Source organism: Lynx rufus, unplaced genomic scaffold (assembly GCF_022079265.1).
Source record: "Lynx rufus isolate CCGP_SWC_20201006 ecotype Redwood Valley unplaced genomic scaffold, mLynRuf1.p SCAF_2, whole genome shotgun sequence".
NCBI lineage: Eukaryota > Metazoa > Chordata > Mammalia > Carnivora > Felidae > Lynx > Lynx rufus.
The window spans coordinates 53,010,033-53,036,871 of record NW_025814834.1 but is presented as its reverse complement, the minus strand read 5'-3'; the positions used below and the strand labels follow the sequence as shown (position 1 = coordinate 53,036,871).

The 26,839-nt window shown below is 37.9% G+C and overlaps 1 protein-coding gene across 3 annotated transcripts in view; it reads left to right on the top strand.

The window, feature by feature from the left end:
* The first annotated feature begins 646 nt into the window (after nt 1-646).
* UBE2E3 (ubiquitin conjugating enzyme E2 E3) overlaps nt 647-26,839 on the top strand; it is a 91,258-nt gene continuing 65,065 nt past the window's right edge. Inside the window, exons 1-3 of one of the 3 annotated variants that reach the window (XM_047085133.1) lie at nt 647-983; nt 2,027-2,245; nt 4,055-4,105. In XM_047085133.1, coding sequence (XP_046941089.1) covers nt 2,052-2,245; nt 4,055-4,105 — 245 coding nt within the window. In that variant the 5' untranslated portion in view covers nt 647-983; nt 2,027-2,051. Of the gene's footprint in view, nt 984-1,376; nt 1,396-1,456; nt 1,488-2,026; nt 2,246-4,054; nt 4,106-26,839 lie in introns of those variants that run through there. The other 2 variants (XM_047085136.1, XM_047085134.1) reach the window with 2 other exon arrangements.

Genomic DNA, 26,839 nt, shown 5'->3' with positions numbered 1-26,839 from the left:
CCTCATCTTGCCCCTTTGGTTCCCAGGGGGCAAGAGGCAGTTTTCCTCCGCGGGCGTGCCTGGCCTCGTCAACGACACCCATTAGTTTCCAGGCTTCCAGGGCAGAGGGGGACTCCCGACCACGCGTCCAGGGCCCTTCTCCAAGCGTAGGGGCCTCGAGGTCCACGCCGGTCCCAGCGCAGGCAGAGGGGATGTGGCCAGTCCTGGGGATGACCTCAGCCTGCCTGCCCCTAAGGCACCCTGGCCCCAGCCTGCGGGGCGGGTAGCCCAATGGGCAGCCTCGCTCCGGAGGCGGGCTCAGGCCGGAAGCCACCCCGCGGCACAGCGGCCCCGCGAGACGGCGCCCGCGCCCCCGCCCTCTCCGGCACGGGCTCCACGGCCAAGGGCGGCAGGGGCCAGCCCGCTGGGTCCCCGCCGCGCTCTTTGTCCTGGCCGCGCGCGGGCGGACGCGTGCGCCCCCCGGGTGAAGGGAGGCGCGGAGAGAGCGCGCGGGAGCGCGCAGGAAGAGCTCGCGCCCGCCGGGCGTCGGGGGCGCGCGTCCCTCCGCCAGGCAAGCAGCGAGCACGCGCGCCGCCGCCGCGCCCGCCCCTCCCCCCCCCCGCGCTCGCCTCGGAACTTGCTGACTGCGCGGCCGGGAGGAGCCGAGCCGGGCGGCGACGGCGCGAGGCCACAGTGCGCGGGGGTCTCCCGCGTCCCCTCCGCCTCGCCGGGAGCTCGCGCCCTCGCCCAGCCGAGCTCCTACCCCCCCCCCTTTTTTCCGAAGGCGCTGGGCGGCGCCACCCTCCGGCCGGAGCCCGGCACTGCACAACCCCCTCCGACTTTCAATGTTCCACACTCCCCGGCCAGAGCCTCCTCGGCTTCTTTTTTTCCCTCCCCCCCCTTTCCCCCCCCCCAGCTGCCTCCATTTCCTTAAGGAAGGGTTTTTTTCTCTCTCCCTCCCCCACACCGTAGCGGCGTGCGAGCGGGCCGGGCGGGCGGCCGAGGTAAGGCGGCGGGGCCGGGGGGCCGCGTGGGGGGCGGCCGGGGCGGCGGCGGCGGCGGCGGCGGTGGGGGAGGGGGCGGGGGCGGGCAGCTTTGTTCGCGCCGGGCGCCCGCGCCGCCGGTGTCCGCGAGCCGCGGCGGGGCCGGCCGGGCTGCTCGCATCACTTGGCGCCCGGCGCGGCGAGCGCTGCCCGCGGCCCCCGCGCGGCCCTCCCCACAAAGGGCCGCGGAGCTGCGTGGCCGCCGCCGCCGGCCGCGGCTCGCCTCCGCGGGCGCGGAAATTTGTTGCACTTCTTGGGGCTTTGTTTGTTTGTTTTGCCTCTGATTTTTTTTTTCGTTATTTTGGACAAAATGTCGGTGCGTGATGTAAAAATTGAGCGAGGAACCTTGATGGCATTGGGAGCTTTGCAGAAGGTGCAGTTTGGATTCTGCTTTTCCCAGGGTGGCAGCTCGGTCTTGGCCGGATGAATCTTCGCTGCTGGCCGTGGAAACGGCTAGAGCAGCTTGTTAGTTGATTTTTAAATTCCTAAGTGTTGTATTTAAAGGCTTACGTGCACAGAGAAGGAATCGCCACCTTAAATAAGCATATGGGCGATTAACAGGGTATGTTTTCCTCTCGGAAAGGGAATTTGGTAGCTTTGACCAATGTCAGTGTGTAAATATTTAGACGTTATTAGTGACTTTTTAACATTTTTCAGCGAGATCTGTTATTTACAGTGTGTCATATGTTATTAATGCTCGTTGCCTAAGTTCCCTGGCAAATCTGCTTCATGCCTTCTGAGAAAGTAGACAATTGATAGATTGTCCAAGGGATGGAAAAAAATGTGAGTGGGTTTTCTAACTTGAGTTCGGTAAATCCTTGAACGCTGGCGTTGTGAGACACATCACCTCCCCTGTAACCTTGCTGTGTGATGAGATAAGTGTGAGCACTTTGAAGTGTTTTCATTAAAATGACAATTTTAGGTGAATATTGAGAGAAGAAAATGCTCCTGGTCTATTTCTTGGACTTAACATTTCCCTTCTCTCCTCCTTTTCTCTTTAAAAGTTTTCCAAGAAATAACTTCACCAAGATGTCCAGTGATAGGCAAAGGTCCGATGATGAGAGCCCCAGCACCAGCAGTGGTAGTTCAGATGCGGACCAGCGAGACCCAGCCGCTCCAGAGCCTGAAGAACAAGAAGAAAGAAAACCTTCTGCCACCCAGCAGAAGAAAAACACCAAACTCTCTAGCAAAACCACTGCTAAGTTATCCACTAGTGCTAAAAGGTAATGTGTAAAAGGATTAAGCACATTATCAGGTTGTCTTCCAAATGGTTGGACGCTTTTGTTGGTTTTACATCTGTAGCAGCAGTTCAAAAATATTTACTTCGTGATCACTTTTATTTGCACTCAAATGAGTTGTCATTCTTAAGTGGCATATAAGCCACCTCCCTAGAATTGTAATTGTACTTTTCAGCAAACTTACTCTCTACTTTGGTAACTTCAGTAAAGAAGTGTCCTTGAGTAGAGACTGGACCAACGTTTTGACAGATTGTTTTAGGAGTTGGCAAGGAAAATTTGGTGAGCCCAAATTAGCTGGTACATTGAGGATGTTCCTTTTTATGAGTCATACTCTTCTTCATTGAAATTGACACTTCTAGAGATCAGCAGCGCCACTCTTCATGAAACTTAATGATTAGAAATAATTATGGTTGCTAGAAAATTTGTAAATTCAAGGCCTTAACAACATTTGAGAGCAGATTTAAAATTGTGCTCCCAATTTGCTTTCAGTTTTACAAATGTGACTAAGTCATTGCATCCCAGGTTATTACTTTTTGTAGTTAACTTATGGTTATGCCTCTATATTATTGTGAGTGTAAATAAAACTGAAACATAGCCATTTACAATTTTGGGTGGCAGTTGGCTATTGAAAACTTTCATTGTGCTGGTGACTCTTCACTCTAAAACTTGTGGATATGTTTGACATGTTATTACTCAACAGCAGAAGAAACATTTTGTTGGGTATATTTGAAAGGTCATTTGTTTCCTGTTGGTTTATATTATCTTTGATGGCAAAAAAAAGATTATGTCAATGGGACTCTATTGGTAGCAATAGGGAGGGGAATATCCATGCATTCTATTAGTTATACGTCATAAATGTTTGTAGTATTAGCCAGTATTGACGTTTTGTTGATTTTTATTGATCACAACGAAAGGAAAAAGAAGTATAAAACCTGTTCAAATATTGAGTTCTCTAAGTGATTTAGAAGAACTTATTTTTCTGTGGGTTTTCACCTCTACTATATCAATAATCAAGTATTAATAACTTGAGAATATTTTATTAAATAATAGCAGTCTTTTAAATAATTTAGAATCCTCAATTTGCTGTAATCCTGTTGAGGGACATATAATACACATCTTAAGTTTTGAAAGCATTTTACATTTGAATAAAATCAGAGAACTGTTTTCCCCCTCCTCTTAACTCAAGGCTATATATCTTATTATTTCTTTTCCCCCAAATGTATTCAATTTTAGTGCTGTACTTAAGATTAGGGAAAACAGAATTGGTTAAGTAAGGTCAGAGTCCTTTAGAAGTTTTTCACTGGTCAAGATGTTTGTAAATTTTAAACTTTTTTTTGACACAAAATATTGTCAAAACTGTTACTGTGCTCATGTAATAGCTTGCTAATTCTTACCTCTGTAAAAGTGACTTAAAGTCATTGTCAAAAATTCTAGTGCTTTCCCTCCTCCCTTCTTGTCTCATTTGCATATAAGCTTGAAAAGAGAATTTCTTTGGTAAAAAGTGTTTTAAAATAGATTTTATAGCCTTTATTGAGTACTAGTAGAGGACTATTTCTAAGATCTGGTGTGAATGTCATACTTATTTACAGTAGCAAGTGAGAAAAAAAGCTGCAAAGTTTCTGTTAAGGGATTTGGGTTATGCCTCTGAGAACAAAGAGGAAGCAGCCATGTTAGCATTACTGAAGGCAAAGCGAGCCTTGCATTTAACTGCATGGTGGTAGAGGGCAGTGTAATTCCCCGGTTATTCTGTAGACTATCTCAAATCCTTTTTGTCTGTTCTCATTTCACTAACAGAATTCAGAAGGAGCTAGCTGAAATAACTCTCGATCCTCCTCCTAACTGCAGGTAAGAAACAAATTTTGTTTTGATTTCAAAATGTGCAAAAATAACAAGAGATTAATGTACCGGCTTGGGATATGTGTGCTGCAGAAGCTACGTTTGCTTCTTCTCAGCTTTGCAAGTGCATGAAACAAAAATTGTCTAAGGTGAATTAAACAAGTTTGGGGGAAAATACTCTTTAGCATGTATCATACATTTGGAATTTATGAATATACTGATTTTGTGCTTCTTACTGAGATTAGTGTGAATGGTGCTGATTTTGTTCTGTTGTAACATTGCTGTACAGTGTTTATTCAGAACTATATTGCAGAAACTTCGAAAATTTTGCTAAGCTTTAAAGTTACTGCTTGTGTGCAATCTGAACTGACCTTCCAAATTTAGAAATTGCTGAATGTGGTGTTACAAAATGTAAATGCAGTAAACAAGGGTATAGTTTCTGTTTGATTTATTCAGTAATGTGCCTTAAGGACAAATTTTATGTGCTAAGCTAATGCTTCTAGTTATTTTCTGGAGAATGCATTGTTGGAATTATTTACATTTTAACCGAATGTCTTAATTACTTGGGAAAATTCTTGGTAATTTTGGTCCTTGAAATACATGTGTGAAAAGCAGTATATGAATTGGAATTTGTAGGAAGAACTCATTTCAGTGAAACTCCTGTAGGATAATTTAAGATTGTCAGTTGGCATATGGTGCATTAAAAGTGACTGGTTGATAATTTTTTTCGTTAAACGTTTTTTCAGTTTGTCTTACCTAGTGCTTTGTTTTTCACCAGTAACTATATGGCTTCCAAAATATATCAGAGTTAGAAAGGACAGTTGTGTAGATAATTTGCATAGAGATATGTGCTCCAGGGTGAGAGTGGCAGCTAGAAATCAGGCAGTGTTATGGTCTGATACGAAAATGTTTTCTTGTCTTACCTATATTTTTGTTACAAGTTGTGTTCACTTGTGATGATCTGACCTATCTCCGAAGTCTACTTGAGATATAATTGGGTATAATTCAATTGCCTCTTGTGTGTATTAAACAGATCCTTAGATAAGGTGATCTTCTGATTTATTCAGTGAATTAACAGTTTTGCTCATATTTGTAATTAGCTATGTCAGCTCAAAAGGTAAACATGAATGTAAACTAATTTTAACCAGGTAGTGGTACGTCAGATCTCAAAGTATTAAGAGCTGTGCTGTCCAGTAATGCAGCCACTAGCCACTTGTGGCTAGTGACCGCTTTAATTGTTGTCCAACATGAGATGTGCTGTAAGTGTAAAACACACATCGAATTTTGGAAAACTTTGTATGAAGCAGAGAATGTAAAATACCTTACTGGGTTTTAGAAGTATCTGTTACGTGTTTAAATGATAATATGTTGGATATGATAAGTTTTACGGAATGTTTTAAAATTTTACTTTTTTACCATTTTAATGTGGTTAGAAAATTTAAAATTATGTATGTGGCATGCATTATATTTCTATGGAACAGTGCTGCTTTAGAGAATAAATAAATCCTTCCACCTTTCTCAATGGTTTGTCAAATCTGTAGCAATTTAGCGAGGTCAGGTTAAATTTGCTCTCTGAAGAATTACTTAAGTTGCAGAGGGTTTTCTAATATTTCTCATTATAAAAGATACAAAGATCTATCAATTCAGAACTCTTAAATGTTTTAAAATTGCATGTAATGTCAAACATTTTTAAAGGGTTCACAAACTAGCATACGTGCCTAAGTCTAGAGAACCCAGTAGAGAATGTGTTGAATGCCCTTGGAGCAGTAGTGTAATGTTGCAGTTGCTGAAGAAGTATGCTTTACATGTTTAACCCGGGAATGGTTCCACAAGGTCACTGAGGATTATTTTAGAGGAAGTAGAATGTTTCTAGGAGGCAGAAAGTTTAACTTGTTTATTTTTCTCTTTATATACCATATGTTGTTTCAGTCCATGAAATGCTTCACCTTTAGTGGTCAGTGAAATAGCGAACAAACGTGTGGGCTTGCAAACAATAACCTGGAATACATCATCTACACTTTCCCTTGTCACAACTTGGGATGGTTGTAAAGTATGCAAATTATATATTTCAGTTCTCTAGTTCTTTAATATATGAGTTTATTTGTGGCTGTGTGACTAAAGAGAAAGCAAACAGAAAATGATGAGTCGTAACTGGGAACTGGCAGAAGTTGTGTCTTACTAGTTTGGGGACATTCTTATCCAGGCGTCCGATGTGCAAAATAGATCCTTTTGTGTCTTTTATTTTAAGTGTCTTCAGCTTTTTGGGGGGTGGAATATGATCTAGTCCTGTCCTTGAGCAGGAATTTGGAATATTGAGTGTTTAGTGGAGGCATTTCAGGATTTTGACAGCTAAGTCTGAATTTGTATTGTATTTGTATCTTCACGTCTGATATGTGACAGATTGTGGTGTTCTTGTACTTCACAGGTGCATGGGTGAGAATTTTAGCTTTATAGTGATTGTACAGGTTAAATTTATTAATTTCTGTTATAGTTAAAAATGGGATTCTATATTAAATTCTAAAATGTGTGAATTCATATTGCCTGAAATCTATGAAACCTAATACTTTTCTGACTTTGATGTTGGACTTTCATGTGTAGTTAATTAATCAGAATTCCATTATGGTTTCGAAAATAATTTTTACAAGCTTGTCAGTATTTGACGGATTTAATTTTTCCTCAGGGAAGAAATGTAAAGTATATTTGTGTACATTCAGGAAAAAGTTGATTGAAATACAAGAAAACTCAGCAAAACCAAAATTACTCCAATGAGACTAAGATTTCTCTTAGATCCCTTCCTCCCTTCCTGTGTTTTATTTATAAAATATTTTTTTTGTTATGTTATATATTCCCTTAGTATATAGCTGTGTCTAACATGTGTACACCATAGGTGATCTTAGGATAGACTTAACTGTTGAATTAAGTGTGTGGCTTTAAACATATTTGAATATATTTCGATAGTAACGATATTTCTTTTCCTAATGGTATAAAAGTTTGATAAAATGTTATTTCCAATGATTTGATGGCATTTCAGTTTTTAGGTGTTGGAGTGCCTTAGGCCAGAGCATTCAAAACATAGGGATATAATATTTATATAGTGGCTTTAGTTTATATTGTTTGCATACTATATTCTAGATTATGGTATACATAGTTGATACGTCAGTGAGAACGGAGGGAGGTTGTGTTTGGGCATTTTCCTGTTTTTGGAGAAAGTGATTGACTAGAATTGTTGAGTAGTGTGCTCTTAAGACGTTTATGTTCCTTCCATCTGTTTCCCAGGGAGTGCCCTTGTCTGATCACAGTAACCCCTTTTACAAGTGGCAGAAGTTTAGGAAGTTGCTGGATTTTTAACTCCACCTCTAATTCTTTCCATTTATGAGAAAGCACAAATGTACACTCCTAAAATATTCTTTAATATGTTCAGATTGAATCTGTGTTAAAGGTAGATATTCAGGGGCATTTGTAATAGTTTTTAGATGTGGGAAAAGCCTTATTTGGAGGGAGGTGTAATAGTAGCAAGTATTTATTATAATGTGTTCACTTGCAAAACCTGAAAAGTACTATAGTACTTGTAATTTTGCTAACATCCTTCTTTTAAAAACAAAATTAATAAAAGAAGCAGTTCTAAACCGGAAGTTGGCAACCCCTGATTTACTCCTATGCCTCGCATTGTCTAACGGTGGGTGAACTCTACCTCCTTTTGAGGGTTACCACCACTTGCCACCATTTTCTAGGGTAGCTTAGAACTTTGCCGCCCATAGGGTGAATCTTCTGATCAGCAGTGTCTGCATCACACGTAAGATTGTCAGAAATGCAGAATCTTGCCTCCCTCACTGCAGAAGTACTGAGTCAAAAACTGAATTTCAGGAGGATTCCCAGGGGAATTGTTTGTATATTAAGGTTTCTAAAGCATTGGTTTGGGTCCGGTCCCTGCTCTGCCTCTTATTAGCTGTGTTATCTTAGATCAGTTAGGATGTATTTCTGTCTTTCAGTTTTCTTTAAAAAATTTTTTTTAACATTTATTCATTTATGAGAGACAGCACAAGCAGGGTAGGGGCAGAGAGAGAGGAAGACACAGAATTGAAGCAGGCTCCAGGCTCTGAGCCGTCAGCACAGAGCCCAATGCGGGACTCGAACTCAAAAGCTGTGAGATCATGACCTGAGCCGAAGTCGGACACTTAACCAACTGTGAGCTGCGCAGGTGCCCCTCTCTTTCAGTTTTCTTAAATGTAAAATGGAGATTAAAATAATCCCCCCTCCCATAGGTTTATTGTGAGGATTAAATGTTAATATGTTTTAAAGTTTGGTAATGGTGTAAATTGGGTCAGTAAAGTGGCCACAGAATGATTAAAGGGAAAGAGGCAGTTTAGCCAAATGCCCTCATTCTTGCTAGCATTCTCTCCAGTACATCAACATCCTACTATAGGAGTAATTTTATTTTAATCAATTTAACAGCTATTTATTTGAGAACATATAAGCAAAAATTTATATGTATATAACTAAAAGGAGTTCCTTGGAACTTAAGTAAAAAAGAAAACCTAAGAATATTGGGCAAAGATGAGGAAATAGTGTATCCTATTTAAAGGAATATGCATAAAGTTAACGATAATTCATAGAGAATGCTCTGTCTCTGTAGTAAATTGTAATGAAAAATTTTAAAATAAGGATGTTATTTTTTCTCTTTTAAATATTGTTATTAAAATTTACAGTTGAAGTGAGAATGAAATTATATCAATATTTGGAAAATTAGATTCTGAATTGATGTAGTTTACCAGTTACCTAAACAGCAATTTTTTTTCCTTGTCTGTGACTTTGGAAGCTTTTTGTAATTGGTATATGAAGGCAGGTAATAATAAAAATAACACGTGATATCTATAGCTTAGTTGGTTGCTTACACACCACTTGATTTTAAAGCCCCCACATATAGATAGCTTTTTTTCTTGTTTACCTATACATTTGGTTTTTGTTATTGTTGATTTTAGTGTGTGCTAGGTAAAGATTCCCTATTTTATAAAACAAAGTTGTATCCCATTTATCCAGTTAATTCCTTTTATTTTCAACTCTTCAAAAACAATCCTAGAACTCCCCTTTTTTTTTTTTTTAATAAAAGTTAAATCTTATTTGGAAGCTTGATTTCTAAAACAGATAAATACACAGCTACTCTGATTGAAGGTGTTTGTTTTCCTTACCACCCCACTGGGGTCATTATTATCCACCCCACTGTGGATATGATTTATTAAGTTTTGGCATCGGCACAGTCTCTCAAAAATCATGAGGATTTTTTGGAGACTTGGGCATTACTCATAATTTTAAGTGATGTTTTATGTTTCTTGAAGCTAATACTAACCAGCATAGCTGAAATACTATAGTATGTTAATGCTATATACTGTGATTATTTGCTTGTCTACCCTCTGTAAGAGTAAGTGTTCCTTTGAAAGGAGGATGGTCTTATACGTTTTTGTAACTCTTGCTTTACACAGTGTTTTGCATGTGAAGATTTGTTAAATTAATAGATAATCGAAATCTGTCAGACCAACAGGAATAGAACTTTCAGGCAAAATAGTGACTTTGGAGAAAATCAATTAAAAATCCCACATACTCTTTACTTTTTTTCATAGTTAGAATTTTTAATACTATTCAAAGGCATTTAGCTACTGCTTCTATTATAAAAGGAAATTGATAATCATAGTAAGCCTAATTTTTTTCTCTCTTATATGCCTGTGCAGCAGGAAGACCCGGTGCTGTTGTGACTAAAAACTTTTTCCAAAAGAATGATGTGATTGAAAACACTATTCTTCCCCCAAAAGGTCACATTTTTATTAGGGACATATAATGTTCAAAGCAGATAATATAGTTAGAAAGTAGGTGAAAACAGTGTGGACGTTTACTGCCAATTGTTGTCTCTTTCTATAGCTAACCAATTGGTATCTCATTCCCTCCTTGAGAGAGTTGCTGTAACAACAGATGGATATGTTTAGCTATGGGAAAATCAGCAACTCTTTCTTGTTTAGAGTACAGGGGCATTCAGATTGAGAATGGGGAGTTTGATCCTGCCATTCTCATCGTCCCTACAAAACTGAGATAAAACCACTTAACAGATCTAGAGAAATAGAATTTTTTTTTCTTCTTTTGACAGGGAAGTATATTTGGCATTTTATTAGAATCTGGAAGAAGAAACCTTTTTTAAGTTTTTTTTTTTTTTTTTTATTCATTTTTAAGAGACGGAGAAAGACAGAGCGTGAGTGGGGGAAGGACAGAGAGAGAGGGAGACAGAATCTGAAGCAGGCTCCAGGCTCTGAGCTGTCAGCCCAGAGCCACACACGGGACTTGAACTTGTGAACCTTGAGATCATGACCTGAGCTGAAGTCGAATGCTTAACTGACTGAGCCACCCAGGCACCTCTAGAAGAAGAAACTCTTTAAACTTCAAATCTTTCTTCTGCTTCTGGATCCATGATTCTCAATTAGGGGTAAATTTTGCCTCCCTACTCCTTCCTGCCAGTCCTCTGCCCCCCTCCAAAAAAAAAAGCCTAAAGAAGAGTTGGCAGTGCCTGGAGACTTTTGCTTTCACAACTGGGGGAAGAGGGAGTTGCTACTGATACTTTGTGAGTAGAGGTCACAGATGCTGCTAAATGTCCTACAGTGTGTAGAACAACCCCTCTACAGCAAAGAATCATCTGGACTAAAAGTCAGTAGTGCTCAGGTTGAGCAATCCTGCTGTAGACATTTATTCTGATACCTTGCCTCCTGAGTTGTTGCATAGTTTGCTTTTTACCATTTTCCTGTCTTATTATTAATAATGACTGCTTAGTACATTGTCCTGCACCTTCCTTAGAGCTGATGGCTCTACCTCTGCTCCTCCTGTACTGTGGTTTACATTCATTGTATATTTTTTGACATATGTGTGTGTTTTTTATGTGAAACCACAGGAATGGCTACCTTGAACACCTGCTAAATTATGGTCTGTTGAGGCCAGAAATGCTTTCGGCGGTATTTTTATTTCTTTTCTGTCTTCTACCAGTTAATTATGCCCCTGCATGATCTAGCTTTAGGCTGTTGTATCTGTGTTCTACCAGAAATATTGAAGTACAATGCATCAAGGAGAAACACCTTTGGAAAATCATCAAAATTCAGTTTTACATTGAATTACAAACAGGTTAGAAAGCCATGCTCTTGATTTGGTTTTTATTTTCATCATTAAGACAGTACAGAGAATATTCACTTCTATTGTTGTTCTAAGTCCACATTCTTTTATTTCCAACCCTTGGGGCCAGATGTGTTTCAGAGAACAGAAAATTTTAGATTTTAGAAAGGGAATATGATGATGTGTTTGCTGTATCTTATGTAACATCCCCAGTGGGCTCTTCAAGCACATCATATTTCTACACCAAAAATGTATGAATATTTATACTAAGTGGGATAAGTAGAAACTACAAATAGTTTCAGGTTAGTTCATGTTTGGTGTTGCTGCTAAATCATTTTTCTCCAAACTTATTTTGAAAGTCTTTGATTTTTAGGGCTTTGGGATTTCAGAATTGTGGGCAAGCTTGTGTGGTCCTATACTACCTCTATTACAATGACTATTGACTACAGCCAGTTACAGTGAAAAAGTGTTTTAAAGTTGGTCTGCTTTTCCTTACCTGTTTCCTAATAGTTGTTTTTAGTTTTTCACTTTTTATTTTTGGATAATTGCTTTTTGTTGTTTATGTTGTATAACTTGTATGCTTAACTAGAAAAAAATTTAGACTCTTGATTTTTAGAATTCTTTCCCCTTAAGGTGAAACTATAAATATCAGTTTCTTTTTAAGTTGTTTGTGTATGTTGGATTCCTCTTCCAGTTTATTATTAAATATTATCTTTTAATCATTTCCTTTTTTCTAAATATACAAAATTATACTGAAAACAAGATGTCCTTTAATATTAAACAGAGAACTTGCCATTTTTATGTATGCATTTTGTCCTGCAGCATTTGAGTATAATTGGACTATAAGAGGATACATTAAATTTTGCTTTGTTCACAAACCTAGGCGGCTTATAACCGTAAACATATAAAGGTTTATTTCTCTTGCTCATATGAAGTCCACTGTAGGTTCAGGAGCTCTCCTGGGTAGCTCTTCCATGTGTGGACTCCTGATTTGTGCTGCTTGCATCTTGTGGCTCTGTCATTTGAAACATGTGTCCGGGCAAAGAGCTAGAGGGTCATGTGCCAGCTTTTAAGTGCTCTGGTCTGGAAGGAAGACATGAATTAATCACATGGCCTCAACTAACTGCAAGGGGGCTGGAAAATGTGGGGGGAGCATATGGATATTCAATGAGAAGTCAATTTTTCTGCCACAAAGGATGTATACTTCCAAGAATAGATGGCTTTCATTCTCACTTCAAAAGAGGAGATAATTGGGCATCCAGTCTGACACTGTCCTGGATTCCATAGCATAGTGCCTACTAATACAGTAACTTGTTCAATTCCCAAAAGAAGCTTATAAAGAATCATTCTTGTTAAGATTTCAAAACTGAATCTTAGAATGGTTGAGAAAATTGCTACATGTCACATATGTAGTGCATATATATAATAGATGCAGGGCAAAAATCTGGGTTTACTTTTTGATATAAAAGTAAGCACTTTTGCTTTTGTACAGTGCTGCTTGAGAAATGTGGTAAAAACATTCGAGTTGATTGTGGGTCTGTAGGTGCATGCTTAGTTGAAGTGTGTCCCATTTATTCATAGTTTCTTGAAGGATCCAAGAATACACTTCATGTAGGGTTTAGAACCTGGCAAATAAGGTTCAGATGATGAGTTGGAGAAGAAAAGAATTTCCTTGGGGAGCCTGAGTGGCTCAGTTGGTTAAGCATCTGACTCTTGATTTCTGCTCAGGTCACGATCCCGTGGTTCATGATATTGAGCCTGGCATCGGGCTCTTCTCTGACAACATGGAGCCAGAACCTGGCTTGGGATTTTCTCTCCTCCCTTCCCTGCTTACATGTTCACTCTCTCTCAAAATAAACAAACATTAAAAAAAAAAAAAAAGAGTTTCCTTCTTTGGCTTTGGGGTACTAGACTCTTCTTACCCTTTTTTTTTTTTTTTTTTTTTTTTTTTTTTAATCATTTAAGCAGTTTCTTTTCAGGGAGCATTCCCCCAGTTGTCATCTCTCCTGCCCTATTCTCTTCCCCTGTAAGAAAGAAGGTCAGGGACTGAGTATGATCATAACGGAAAATGCAAATCTTTGTTCTCTACCATGTAGTTCTTTGTGTATGGCTTTCCTGTGAGCAAAGGAATATCTTCAAATCTACCTCTCCTTTTTTCTCTAGGGTATTGTGAAGCAGTCCATGTTTATGAATTGCTTTGAAGTTGGAAAAATATCCCTCTGCAGATAAGAATTTCTGGCTTTATGGAGAAAAGTCTGAATCATATAGGATTTTAGGAGAATTCTAATACTGATTTCTCAGCAGCATGTGCACTTACTATTTTTTAATACTGGCACTAGATCTCACTTTTTAACAACTTTGGCTTCATATTAGATTCCTCTTAATTTTGTCTTTTTATAGTTCATTTAATCACTGTTTTCCCTAAATTTGTGAATTTATACAGAAATTTTTCCCAGATAGTATGGGGATTTGCTTTTCCCTTATGAGTCTTTTTAGAAAAGGAGCCGGTCCAATTAGTAAAATAAAATAGACCTGATGTTCTCAGGGTGACCTGCTAGGTTTATATAGTTCATTTTAGATTAATGAAACTAATGAGTTTCACGTATCATTCTGTGTCTTGCATTTTGTCTAAAGGCAGTATTAAAGTTAAATTCTGAAGTTTTGACATATTTTCTCTGTTGACACTTCATTGGTTTTATATATATGGATAAACACCATAACCTTATTTATAACACCTGTTTTGGATGTGGTGGTCATAGGATATGATTAACCTAAAAAATAACAGCAGTAAGGCAAAATTTCTAGGATCATTACATTTAAAAAAATTTCAGTCCCCTCTTGATCCTCGGTGTATATAGTAATTATTTTAATTTAATGGTTATTTGCAACAAACAATACTGAAGGGAATTGCAATATTTCCATGTTCATTGTCTGTGGTTTAGCCTGCCTGCTTTGGAGGCATTTGGACCAGTTATAGCATTCCAAAGTTTCTTTGCTGCTTCACTGTCCCAGAGCAAATACACTTTGTCATTCTGTTTAACTTCTAGCTTGTCTGGGGAAAAATAAAGACATCTCTTGTCTGAAATTGCTTTTGGGAGTATAGCTCCACATGTTTTGGTCTGAATGAAAGGCCTAGGGAAACATGAATTTTGTTACCTTTTTATTTTATTTTCCTTTACTTATAAATCATCATGATGATCCTCCCTTTACATCCATGCCTCTCACTTTTTATAAACAACATACATTCCCTTTCTGAGAGTGGTTATTTGTAGTTCGTTTTGCCATTTACAATCTTATAGGTCCTTTACAAAGGATCATTTTTTCACATTAAATTTTAGTAGGTCAAGAATCCATTTATTCAGGGTCCCCAAGAGAATCGATCTTGGAAGATTGTGGCTACATATTTTTTACGGCTTCCTATTGCTTTCTGTAGTCTTCTCAATTTAAACAGTAGCAACAACAAAATATAGAGGGCACCATAAGGCCTTGGCTTTATGGTTTTATTTTTGTTACACACTTGTTTCTAAGGGTATTGGTAATATTTGTTGGATTTGTGATATATATGCTCGTATTAAATTTACCTGCTATCACAGTGAGGAAAAATCTGGCATTTGATGAGTTTGAACATGAACTTAGATGCATGTGTTCCATGTGGAATTGAGTGACAGTTTTAATTAGTATACCTTTACATTTTCTTTATTTTATTTACACCAGTGTCTGTTTACAATTTTAAAAGATATTTCTATCTTCCCAGATGCTTATTATCCCAGTATCCGTTAGAGGACTATGCCAAGCATTCATTTTCTTATTTTTTAAACCCTAGAATAAACATGTTGCAAATGATTGCTTTCCCTTCCTGCAGAGGTTTCTTAGTTTTGTTGTTGTTGTTGTTGTTGTTGTTTGTTTGTTTTAATTAACTTTTCATTGTGGACAATTTTAAGCACATAAGAAAGTAAACAGCCTGGTATGATGAATCCCGATGTAGCTAGCCTTCACCCAGTTTTCAGTAGTTCCCAACCCTTGGCCAGTCTTGTTTCATCTATAATCCCATTCATTTTACCCTCCCATATTACATTGAAGCAAATCTCAGACATCATTTCATATGCATTTTTAAAAGACAAGTATTGCACTGTGCATTTTTGAGAGATAGGGACTCTTCACTTAATTCTCATTCTCTTATTTTTGCAATTTAATGAAAGAACTGGGTGGGGTTTCTGAGAGTCTGGATTTTACTTACTGAATTTGTATGGTGTAGTTTAAAGCTTTCTTTGGGTTCAGTATTTGCTCTAACTTTAGGACTTGAGTTAGGTCAAGAGGCTTGATCCAATTGAAATTTGATCTTTCTTTCTTTCTTTCTTTCTTTCTTTCTTTCTTTCTTTCTTTCTTATTTTTTTGACACAGTTGCCTCATAAGTGTGCTTTTCTGTCAGGAGATTTGTAAGATCTGATTTTCTTGTTGTGATGTTAGCAGCCATTGGAATAGATCTCTGAAGAGAAACTTACCACATCATTTCTTTGTTTACCCAATGGGGTAAGTTACCTAGTGAAGGTAGAGTAAATGCTTAATTTTTTCCCTTGTTTACGTTTACTAGTTTATTTTTAATGTTTTTTTCAAAATAATAGTTGGTTTCCCTGCTATCCTTTTCAGAATCATTGTGAACTGATTATTTATTGTGTGCCAGATCATTGCAGTACTTCTGTATATTGCCATTATAATCCTTATACACTGTCTTAATTTTAAGTAAACTTAAGCTTAAATTGCTGTGCCTTAGGAAACTTTGGGTGTATAAAAATTGCATGGGCATATTTGGTGGTAAAAAATAATGCAAATCGATTCAACTTAACCATTGCCCTAGATATTATTTCAAAAGCGGAATGCAGGGGCGCCTGGGTGGCTCATTCGGTTAAGCATTCACTTCGGCTCAGGTCATGATCTCGCGGTCCGTGAGTTCGAGCCCTGCGTCTGGCTCTGTGCTGACAGCTCGGAGCCTGGAGCCTGTTTCAGATTCTGTGTCTCCCTCTCTCTGACCCTCCCCCGTTCATGCTCTGTCTCTCTCTGTCTCAAAAATAAATAAACGTTAAAAAAAATTTAAAAAAAAACAACAAAAAAACCGGAATGCGTATTTTAGCCATTGTTAAACATGGTGACATTCTCTTAGCCACACTTTATCATTTGTTAATGGGTAATTAGTAAGTCTTAACGTTAGAATGACTGAAATACCCTTATTAGAACAACAGGTCTGTTTTTAAGTTCTGAATTAAAATAAATCAAGCTGGAATGCAAGGACCTTTATTAGAATCAAATTAGTTTATCACAAGAAATGAATTTAAAAATCAACCCTGTTGTAATCTAAAGTATGCAGGATAAGCAGCCTTCCTTGTCTACTCACAGTGTTTCTCCTCAGGGACCCCCTTGGCATTTTGGGCTGGATTGTGCTTTTCCTTGGAAGACATTGAGCATCCTTGGATTCTGCTGACTAAATGCTAGTGGGGCCCCTTCTAGGGTTATAGCCACCAGAAACCACCTTCTCCCGTTTCCAAATGTCTTAAGGAGGGGGGAAGGGGTTAATCACTTCTAGTTACAAATTACTGGTCTAGGAGCACCTGGGTGGCTGAGTCCGGAATTGTCTTCTATGTAAAAAATAGTAGAAGTTTTCTTCCTCTACCCTTTTTCTTTTTACAGCTGCCCGGAACTCTGAACTCTCATACTAAATTTGAACTTTGTGCCCGAGTTTAACATATGTATTAACACACTCTCTTGCAAATACATATTTGTCTCTGAATATTCTTTTGGTGTTTTTATTGTTCAGTGAATTTTATTTTATTTACAGGAAAACCTGCTTACCTGATGGGATTTTTTCTGCTAGCCTATTGCCTCAAACTGAATGTTTCATTTTCTTTTATTTCTAATCTCTTTCTGTTAATCTTTCCTGTTTTTCAGAGATTATCTAAAAGCCTGTTTAATTCTGTCATCTTTTCTCTGTATCACCTACTCTCTGGCCTCCCTTTCATCTTTATTGAGCCGTGTATACAGCCACTTTTACACTTTTCTGTTTTGTGTTTCATCGTTTTGTAATCTGGCTTTTCCTCTTCTGTTTTATTTCAGAAATGTCCTCTGGTAATCTTAGCTGTCAGTGTTTTCTTCATAAGACTTCTTTGTAATTTCTTTGTTGTTGTTTTCAGTACACACCTTGCTATGTCTCTTTACTTTTCAACTTCTTTTCTGTTGTTTCTGAAATCTTTCTTCTCCTAATTACTCTTTTTTAAGTATGTAGTATTTCCACCTACATGTGGTATTATTCTTTTTTCACGAGTGTATCTTTTTAATCTCTTCTTATCTCCCCTGGGTACTCATGCCACATTGTGTCAGAGGGCCTTTTGATTACAGAATTTCCTCAGAAATCTCCGGGATTGTCCATCAACCTTTTCTGCATTTGGCTCCTCACTTTATTTTTATCTTCTGTTTTGTATAAAAGCCCTGTGCTCTAGTGACAGTGGGTCTGTTTCCCACCTTCTGGGCATGACATGGGTTTTCTAGGCTCTTCAATCTTTATTTATCTTCTCTCATCCCCTCGATTGGCTTTCATCCTCCGAGCAGTAGTGATCCTTGAAGGCCCATTTCAAGTCCTGCATTTTGTGAAGCCTCTCTTTTAAGAGGCCTACGTATTATTATTTATTCTCTGCTACTTACTACGTGTTGTCATTTGCCCTTTCTTTCCAACTGGGCACCAGACCTGAGTATGGGTCTCAGGTTTCTGTGTATTTTCAGCTCTTAGTGTAATATTCTTGCATTACATTTTAGAATAATTTTAATGAACTTGTTGGTTGAAAGTGGTTCTGAAACTAGCCAAATTCTCAAAGTTTGGAACACTATGGGAACCCTGTTTTGACCATACATCCTGGCTTATATCTGTTTTCTTGGTGAATTATTAATAGCATTTCTTTTCACTTTCAGAAATGCCCCAGTCAGTATGCTAAATTATTGGGTCATGCTGTACTTGGGCAAGGGCATTGTTCTGGTTTGGCTTGGTGAAGAAAGATTCTTGTCATCAATTATTCAGAGCAGAGACTTTGATTTAGTAGTTCCAAAGGTGGCCTGAGAATGTGCATTTTAAGAATGTGCACATTTTAAATGTGCATTTCTTAATTAATTTTAATGTCTAGCTATTTTCTTAAGCATCCCCTATACTTCAAATGCCGGTGTCATAATACCAAAGTATTGGCAAAAGTGTATGTAGAGGAGTCTGCTAAACATTAAGACTCTCTGTGTGTGTGTAACTCATGACTTGAGGACGTGAAATTTTAGTGCAAACAGCTGAAAGCAGAAGTAAATCAGAACTTAGTAAGATACAACTTTGGAAGAAGATGACTGAGCTAATAACTCCAGAGATATCTCTAAATCTCACTCATATGGTTCTGTTTAAAAAACAAGAAAATAAAATACTTCAACAGCAGTATCTTCAGGTAATTAACAGAAGATGAGTCATTTGAAAACATGAATTAGTTTATTTGTAAAGTGACTTTAAAAAATTCTTACTTTATACTTTTGTTGAATACTTTTCTCTATAGATTTACGGATAAGATGTTTTAAAGTCATAGACATTTTCTTATCTTTTATTCTAGAGCATAGGAAAACATGAAAAACTACCTTAAGCCGGTTTTGAGGCAGGTATAATCTAAATCCTCAAGCACGACCCAACACTGCCAAAATGACCGTTGTCCAATTTCATCGAAGACCAACAGTGAAAACAAGTAGAATTCATTTATTAGGCTATACTCCTCAAACAAAGGGAGCTTGTTACAAGACTGTGCAGAGTGGTGGCTTCCAGTCCTGTGACATATTACTTCAATAGGCTGCAGAAGAAAAATTATTGAACATTTTGAAATTTAGAATACAAAATAAAAGCATTTGGTATATTTTACCCATTCGTCAGTTATGGACATTTGGGTCATTTCCACCATTTGGCTACTGTGAATGGTGCTGCCGCGAACATTTGTCTACAAGCATTTGTTTGAATACCTGTTTTCAGTTCTTTGGGTATATTTCTAGGAGTGGAATTGCCATGTAAGCCTCTGTTTAAGTTTTTGAGAAACTGCCAAACTGCCGTAGCATTTTAGTTTCCCACCAACAGTGTAGAAGGGTTCCAATATCTTTACATTCTGTCACACCTCTTCTGGTTTTTCAACTATACGCATCCTAGTGGTTGTGAAGTGGGATCTCATTGTGGTTTGGATTTTGTTTCCCTGATGACTTGTGGTACTGTGCATTATTTGGTATATTCTAACTGACTCCCAGTTTAAACATTGAAGTAGAAAGGTATTCTCCCTTAAAATAATAAAATATGCTTCCTTCCCTTTAGCAAAAAGCCAATTTCTGCTTATTGAAAATACTTGTGAACAGTTCTTTTAATTTGAGGGGAGTAAAGCCAAGGATGCCCCCATTATAGTTTTATAATAACTGACTATAATGTAAAGTTTGAAAAAGAACAGGTATAAATACTGAGAAGGTGGAGACAGAACCTCTACCCACTCCCCACGCAAAATGTCCTTTATATTGTAGAACTTTTTTTTTTTGAGAGAGACGGACAGACAGACAGACGGAGAGCGTGAGCGGAGGAGGGGCAGAGAGCGAGAAAGACCAGAGAATCCCAAGCAGGGTCCGCAGGGCCAGCCCAGCATGCAGAGCCCGTACAGAGCCCGACCCAGGGCTCCAACTGACTGCCTCCCAGGTGCCCTTGTCCTTTTTAGTATATCCAGGAACTCCAACTGACTTAGACAAATATAAGTTCAAGTCCCAGCTCCACAATGTAACTGAGATTTTGAGCAAGTAATTTAATAGAAACTAAATAAAGGATTAAGAGAACTCTTGTCGATGTGGGTAATAATCCTATTTCATCTGTTTTTTGGTATTAGATATTACGTACCTGGTATATGTTGCATGTAATGGTAAATGGCAGTTGTTACATGGAAAAGTAAACCAGCATGTTTATGAAAGGACTTTGAAAAATGAGATATTTAGAGTCAATTATGTACAAATATTTTTTTTAAATTTTTTTTTAATGTTTGTTTATTTTTGACACAAGGACAGAGCGTGAGCAGGGGAGGGGCAGAGAGAGAGGGAGATACAGAATCAGAAGCAGGCTCCAGGCTCTGAGCTGTCAGCACAGAGCCCGATGTGGGGCTTGAACTCATGAACCTTAAGATCATGACCCGAGCCGAAGTCGGACGCTCAACTGACTGAGCCACCCAGGCGCCCCAGTTATGTACAAAGATTTAAAAAATATTTCTAGTCCACACGTAGCAACGATGAGTGGGACCGTATTAAAAAAAAATGACACACTCTAGTCATTGACTTCTGTGGTAAGACTTAAGATTTTTGTGTTCTGTAACCATCTTTTACATTTTTTATTGTCAGCATTTAGCACAGTTCCTGGCGTTATGTATCTTTTAAAGTCTGTTGAATGGAAGTTCAGATTGAGACTTAGTGTATTAAACAAATACCTTTAAAAATACTCTGTTAAAGTAACTTTCCAAAACATGGAGTTAAGATTACTTATTAAGTGAAATTGGAATAAGCAAATAATGTTTTAAAAAATTGTTAATCACAACTTTTCAATATAATATATGCTCCACGTGGATGAAAATCTTAAGTATATTGTAAAAAGTCAAAGTGTTGGAAAACTTTGGAAACTGGGCATATTTATTGTTGGTTGTTCCAGAACATCCACATTATGCAACTCCAGGGAGTGTCATTTGTACTGTATTCTGTTCAACACACCACAGCACAGAGTCTAGTATAAGTGACACCCTTGGAATTGTGCAGTGTGGTGGCCATGTTTAGACCCTAAAGATTAACTTTAGTTTTGAATCCATAAGCAGAATTAAGGACATGATTGAAATTCTAATATGTAAAGTAAGAGTTCTTGTGCTGTGAAAAAGAACAAAACTTTAAACACACAGGAAAAATACTTGCATCAGCATTGTAAAGAATATTTATTATAAGGAGCTCATGTCTATGATAAAGATACCATTCGTAACGATCAGGTGAAAGATAGGAATTCACAGAAGCTCTAAAAGAGGCAAAAACTGGAAGTGACATTGGAGGGGTTGCACTACTTGGACTACTTCAAAAACCTATTGAAAGCTGTGAAGCAGCTATTCAGAAAAATACTTAACACGTGATATTACAGGAAGTTTAGGGGACCACAGAGTTCTTTCTAAGCTCTGGAGTTTTATAAACAAATTATTACATTTGATGTCAATTAGTACAAAGAAAGAAACAAAGTAAAAGATGACACTTTTCCAAGAAAGATATGTGGGAGAGAATTAACTGTATAGCCTCCAGAAAAGTGAGAGCTTGCATGTTGAAAGTAGAATTTAAAGAGCTTCTTAAATAGCCGGGGAAAAGAAAAATAAAATTATATTTTGCTTTGAGTCCTGGAAGTCCACCTGCCAGCTCTGAATGTGTAAGGGAACAAGAAGGAGAAATATAATAAAAAAGAGGATTTGGAGAAGGGGTGGGTTGAAAGAGCACCTCAAACACAATGGAAAGAATAGGCAGAAAAGTAGAAAAAAAAGTAGAGATCATGCCTGAAGTGGCTCTGTGAACTCTCAAAACTGAAGGTAAGGATCCTGATATGTAAGGGCCATGAGAAGTCTTTGCAGGGTATTGAAAGAGGAGTTGAGATTTAGAAGTAATGGATTAGCCTGCAGCTTGAGTTGTGGTGATTAAACAGACTTGGGTAACTAATTGACAAATAGATGATTAGCGGTGGTGGGGGGGTGATCTGGATGCAGTTCAACTTCAGATCTGTTAATATATTTTCAAATGGGGATGAGGAGATTTGACATTTTTATTTTTGTAATCTTCCAGTAAGATGATGCTCTCCTTGCTATGAGATATTTAGTTACTAAAGAATAAAACTGTGATGTTTGTCCATGTCTCTATGTTTTAATATTGGAAGTTTACAAGGAAGTTGTTTGTACTTTTCTAGCTGCTGCACATGGAGATTCCAGGGTTTAAATATCATAACAGGCAATACAGTAGAAACCCAGTTGGCATTAGCTGGAAGTATATGTGGCCTTCCATACCTAGCTGGTAGATGGAATTTTAGGAATTGGGTTGACTTAATGGTTGGCTTCTCTAACTGCCTCTTGGAATGGATGTTTTCATGAATTTCTTTTAATGAAAATGTGTTATCAGTTTTTGGCTACATGATAAAAACCACTAGTACATTAGTAACAGCATAATGTTTTCTGATCTATTTTCAAGAGTGATCTATATCATATTAATTAACATTTATTTCATATCGTTTGCTGCTGTTAGGAAGGCATCCTGAGAGGTTGTATGAAAATGTGTGGAACAGGGACAGGAAACATAGATTGTGTAAAGTGGCACGTACATGTCTTTGTGTTAAAAACGAGTTTAGAGACAACTACAAATGAAGAAAATTTTCTGTTAAGTTTAGGTGCCATGACTTAAAACAGTGCTGTCTAATAAAAACATAATATAAGCCACGTATATAATTTTTTTTATTTTCTAGTAACCATATTAAAAATTAAGAAATATGTGAAGTTAATTTTAATATATTTTCATTAACTCGGATATCCAAAATTACTATTTCAGCATATAACCAAGATAAAATTATTAATGAACTATTTTAACTTTTTTTGGTACAATATCTTTGAAATCTGGTGTACATTTTACACTTGGTGTATTTCAGTTTACACTAGTCACTCTGTAAGTGCTTCCTAATAGCCACAGGTAACTAGTGGCTACTGTATTGGATAGCCTGTATTTAGAATGTTTGTCCTGTATCCATCCACATATTATGGATAAACTTGTCTTTTACTCCCTTTTACCTCTTTTTACTGTACATAGATTTCAAGAACTGGGGCACACCCCTGTTTATAAAAGGAAGATTAATAACCCTTTTTGGCTACAGGTAGATGTGAAAGGTCCAAAAGTTCAGCAGTCAGTACAGAAATGCAAGCTGTTTTCCAGAGGATTTTGTTTTGAAACCCAAATCTCTCTGCCCATGATTCTTCATTATTGGTATCTTATGGTAGTATATGCATGATTGAGAGGGAGTCTCTCTGTTCTTTTTTCATTGGCTTCATTGGTTTTCTAAGCTGAAATGTCGTTTGTTATGAGTATGACTTTTTTGTATTAAGACCTTCTAAGCAAACATGAGCTAACATATTTATAAATGTTTGATCTTGTTGTAGATAATCTTGCCTTTAGCAGTACTCATGTTTCAGACAACCTTTAAAGAACAGATGTAATTTTCTCTGGACATTTATAGAAGTGCTTTGTAAATAACTTTAATTCTAATTATTTATGTCTTTCTAAGAATTTCTAGGAGGGATGACATTGTTTCAGGTTTTAAAGTTGACTTAATCTCATTATAGTTGGACTTTATTTGATATAAACTATAAATAAGATAGCATTAGTTCCATTTTTTGGTTGTGATTTTTATTGACTACTCTAATGCCATAAGGCAATTGTTGTTTTTGAACACTAAATTTTAATGTTAAAAAACTTCCTAAAACAAAATTTATTTGTTTGCACATAGTGCATGATAAAACCAGACTGTATTTTCCAAGACTTCTGGTCTTCTACATTTTTATTGCCATTTACTTTTTACATGAATTATGACAAGTGTCACCTAGTTGCAGGTGTGCATGCCCATTTGAAACAATAGCTATTACTTACTATGTTAGGTACTTTGTTAGGTAATTTACAGGTATTATTTTCACTTCTCTCAGGGAGATATTATCATCTTTTTAGAAATCAGAATAGGGGCGCCTGGGTGGCTCAGTCGGTTAAGCGTCAGACTTCGGCTCAGGTCATGATCTCACAGTTCGTGAGTTCTAGCCCCGCATTGGGCTCTGTGCTCAGCTCGGAGCCTGGATGGAGCCTGCTTTGGATTCTGTGTCTGCCTCTCTCTCTGCCTCTCCCCTGCTCGTGCTCTCTCTCTTTCTTTCTCAAAAATAAAAAACATTAAAAAAAATAAGAATAAATCTTTGAGATTTATTAATCTCAAATCTTATGCAACTTGTCTAAAGACATACTAATTAATGATGGCAACAAGATTCAAACTCAAGTGTGTCTGATCCCAGAGGTCATGCTGTTCATCACACTGCCTTAGATGTTCTGATGGCATCAGGTGTGTGTGGGTAGGGGTGAAAGAGTAAGGATAATCGGTTTAGACGATACTCTGTGACAAGGAATACTTGTCATTTTATGTTTGTGTTGAATGCACATGCTTAGGGCTTGTTTCTTTTTAAAGAGGTGAAGGCATTATAGTCTGTTGTGAAAAAAAGTAATACATATTATGTAGTAAGTGACAACCACCGCCTTTGCTTCTTGGCCTTTTGCCAACTGTAGTTTTGAAGGCTAGTGTTTGTATGTTACACCTTAAGGTAGTCTATATCTTACTGTATAGAAAATGTTTTGAAAGAATTTTAAATAAAACCCAAAGGCTTATATTTGCATATACTTGCATATTGGCAGCCTGTAAGCCAAACTCAGCACTGTGTGTTTGTGTGTGTTATTTTTAAAGATTGACTTTGAATGCCTGTATCAAGACTCATTTGGTTGCAGTAGTAGAAAACTCAAACCAAACTGGCTTAAGAAAAACCTGTTTGTAGGTATAACTGAATAATGGCACAATTGGATAAGTTGTTTCCCATTACTGAAAAGTTCAAGATTGAATTGGCCTTTAAGCATGTCCCCGGCATCTGACTTACCTCTTCCATTTGGTTGACTCCATTATGAGACAGATTTTCTTGTTGGACTCACAAGGTAACTGCTGGTATCACCCAGTTACATCCTTCAGGCTCATATGCAGTGTGAAATAGTGTGAGTCCTGGCTCCAGTGTTTTCATCACAACTCTAATTGCATCTCATTAACACTAATTGGATTCATCATTGAATCAGTCACAATGGGGTGAGTGGAGTGGAGTGAAATGTTATGTACATATGGTTCATGCCTAGGTGACTGCTCTGGCCCCGAGACTCTGTCACATTAACTCCACCTGTATAACTCCATATATAGGTTATGAGAAGGGCTGCAAATGTGGAATGTGTTACAAGTCAAGTGAATACAGCTGAGTAGCAAATGCGATATGCATCTCTTTTGGAGTGGCAGGCATTTTCTGTTTCACTGTAGTCCTCACTTTTCCCAGTACGCTGGCTTACTTAACTAATTTACATTACTTGCTTGGCACTTTAGAACATTTGAATTTGATTCCCCTGATTTATAGCTTCCTGGTATAAGAACTATTGAAGAACTTGTTGTGGTTATATAAATGTCTATTTCTCTCAATTTAACAGATTTATTTTTATAGTTTCAATCTGTGGATATCTGTGTCTTAGATGTTCTTATAAATATATTTGAGTTGTGGAGCAGCAAAGATGCTTATAGGCAATACCTCTGAGATTTTGGGGATTTGGTTCCAGACTATTGTAATAAAGTAAATATCACAATAAAGTGAGTCAAATGAATTTCTTGGTTTCCCAGTGTGTATAAAAGTTCTGTTTGCACTTTTCTGCAATCTCTTAAGTGTATAACAGCACTGTATTAAAAATGTCATACCTTAATTTAAAAATACTTTATGGCTTATGAACGCTGATCATCATCTAAACTTTCAGAGAGTCCTAATTTTTTTGCTGGTGGAGGGTCTTGCCTCCATGTTCATGGTTACTGACTGATCAGGATGGTGGTTGATGAGGGTAGGGGTAGCCATGGTAGTTCTTTTTTTTCTTCTTTCTTTCTTTTTTTAGAGAGAGCATGTGTGCAGGGGTGGGGCAGAGGGAGAAGGAGAGAGAGAATCTTACGCAGGCTCCACACCCAGGGTGGAGCCCGACTTGGGGCTTCATGAACCATGAGATCATGACCTGAGCCAAAATCAGGAGTTGGATGCTTAACCGACTAAGCTACCCAGGTGCCCCCATTGTGGTTTCTTAAAATAAGACAACAGTGAAGTTTGCTGCATTGATTGACTCTTTCACAAGTGATTTCTGTGTGGTATGTGATGCTGTTTGATAGCGGTGTACCACAGTAGAACCTCTTTCAAAGTTGGAGTCCATTTTCTCAAACCCAGCATCTACTTTATCAACTAAGTTCATGTAATATTCTAAATCCTTTGCTGTCATTTCAGCAGTCTTCACATCATCTTCACCAGGAATAGATTCCATCTTAAGAAACCACTCTCTTTGCTCATCCATAGGAAGCAACATTTTATCCATTAAAGTTTTATCATGAGATTGCAGCAATTCAGTCACATCTTCAGGCTCCACTTCTTCTTTTGCTGTTTTTAGCACATCTGCAGTTACTTCTTTCAATGAAATCTTGAAACCCTTCAGAGTCATCCATGAGGGTTGGAATCAACTTCCAAACTCCCACTAATGTTGATATTTTGACCTCTTCCCATGAATCACAAATGTTCTTGATGACATCTACAATGGTCAGCCCTCTCCAGGAGGTTTCCAAGTTACTTTGACCATATCTATCAGAGGAATCACTATTTATGGCAGCTATAGCATTCCAAAATGTATTTCTTAAATAGTAAGACCTGGAAGTTGAAATGACTCCTTGAC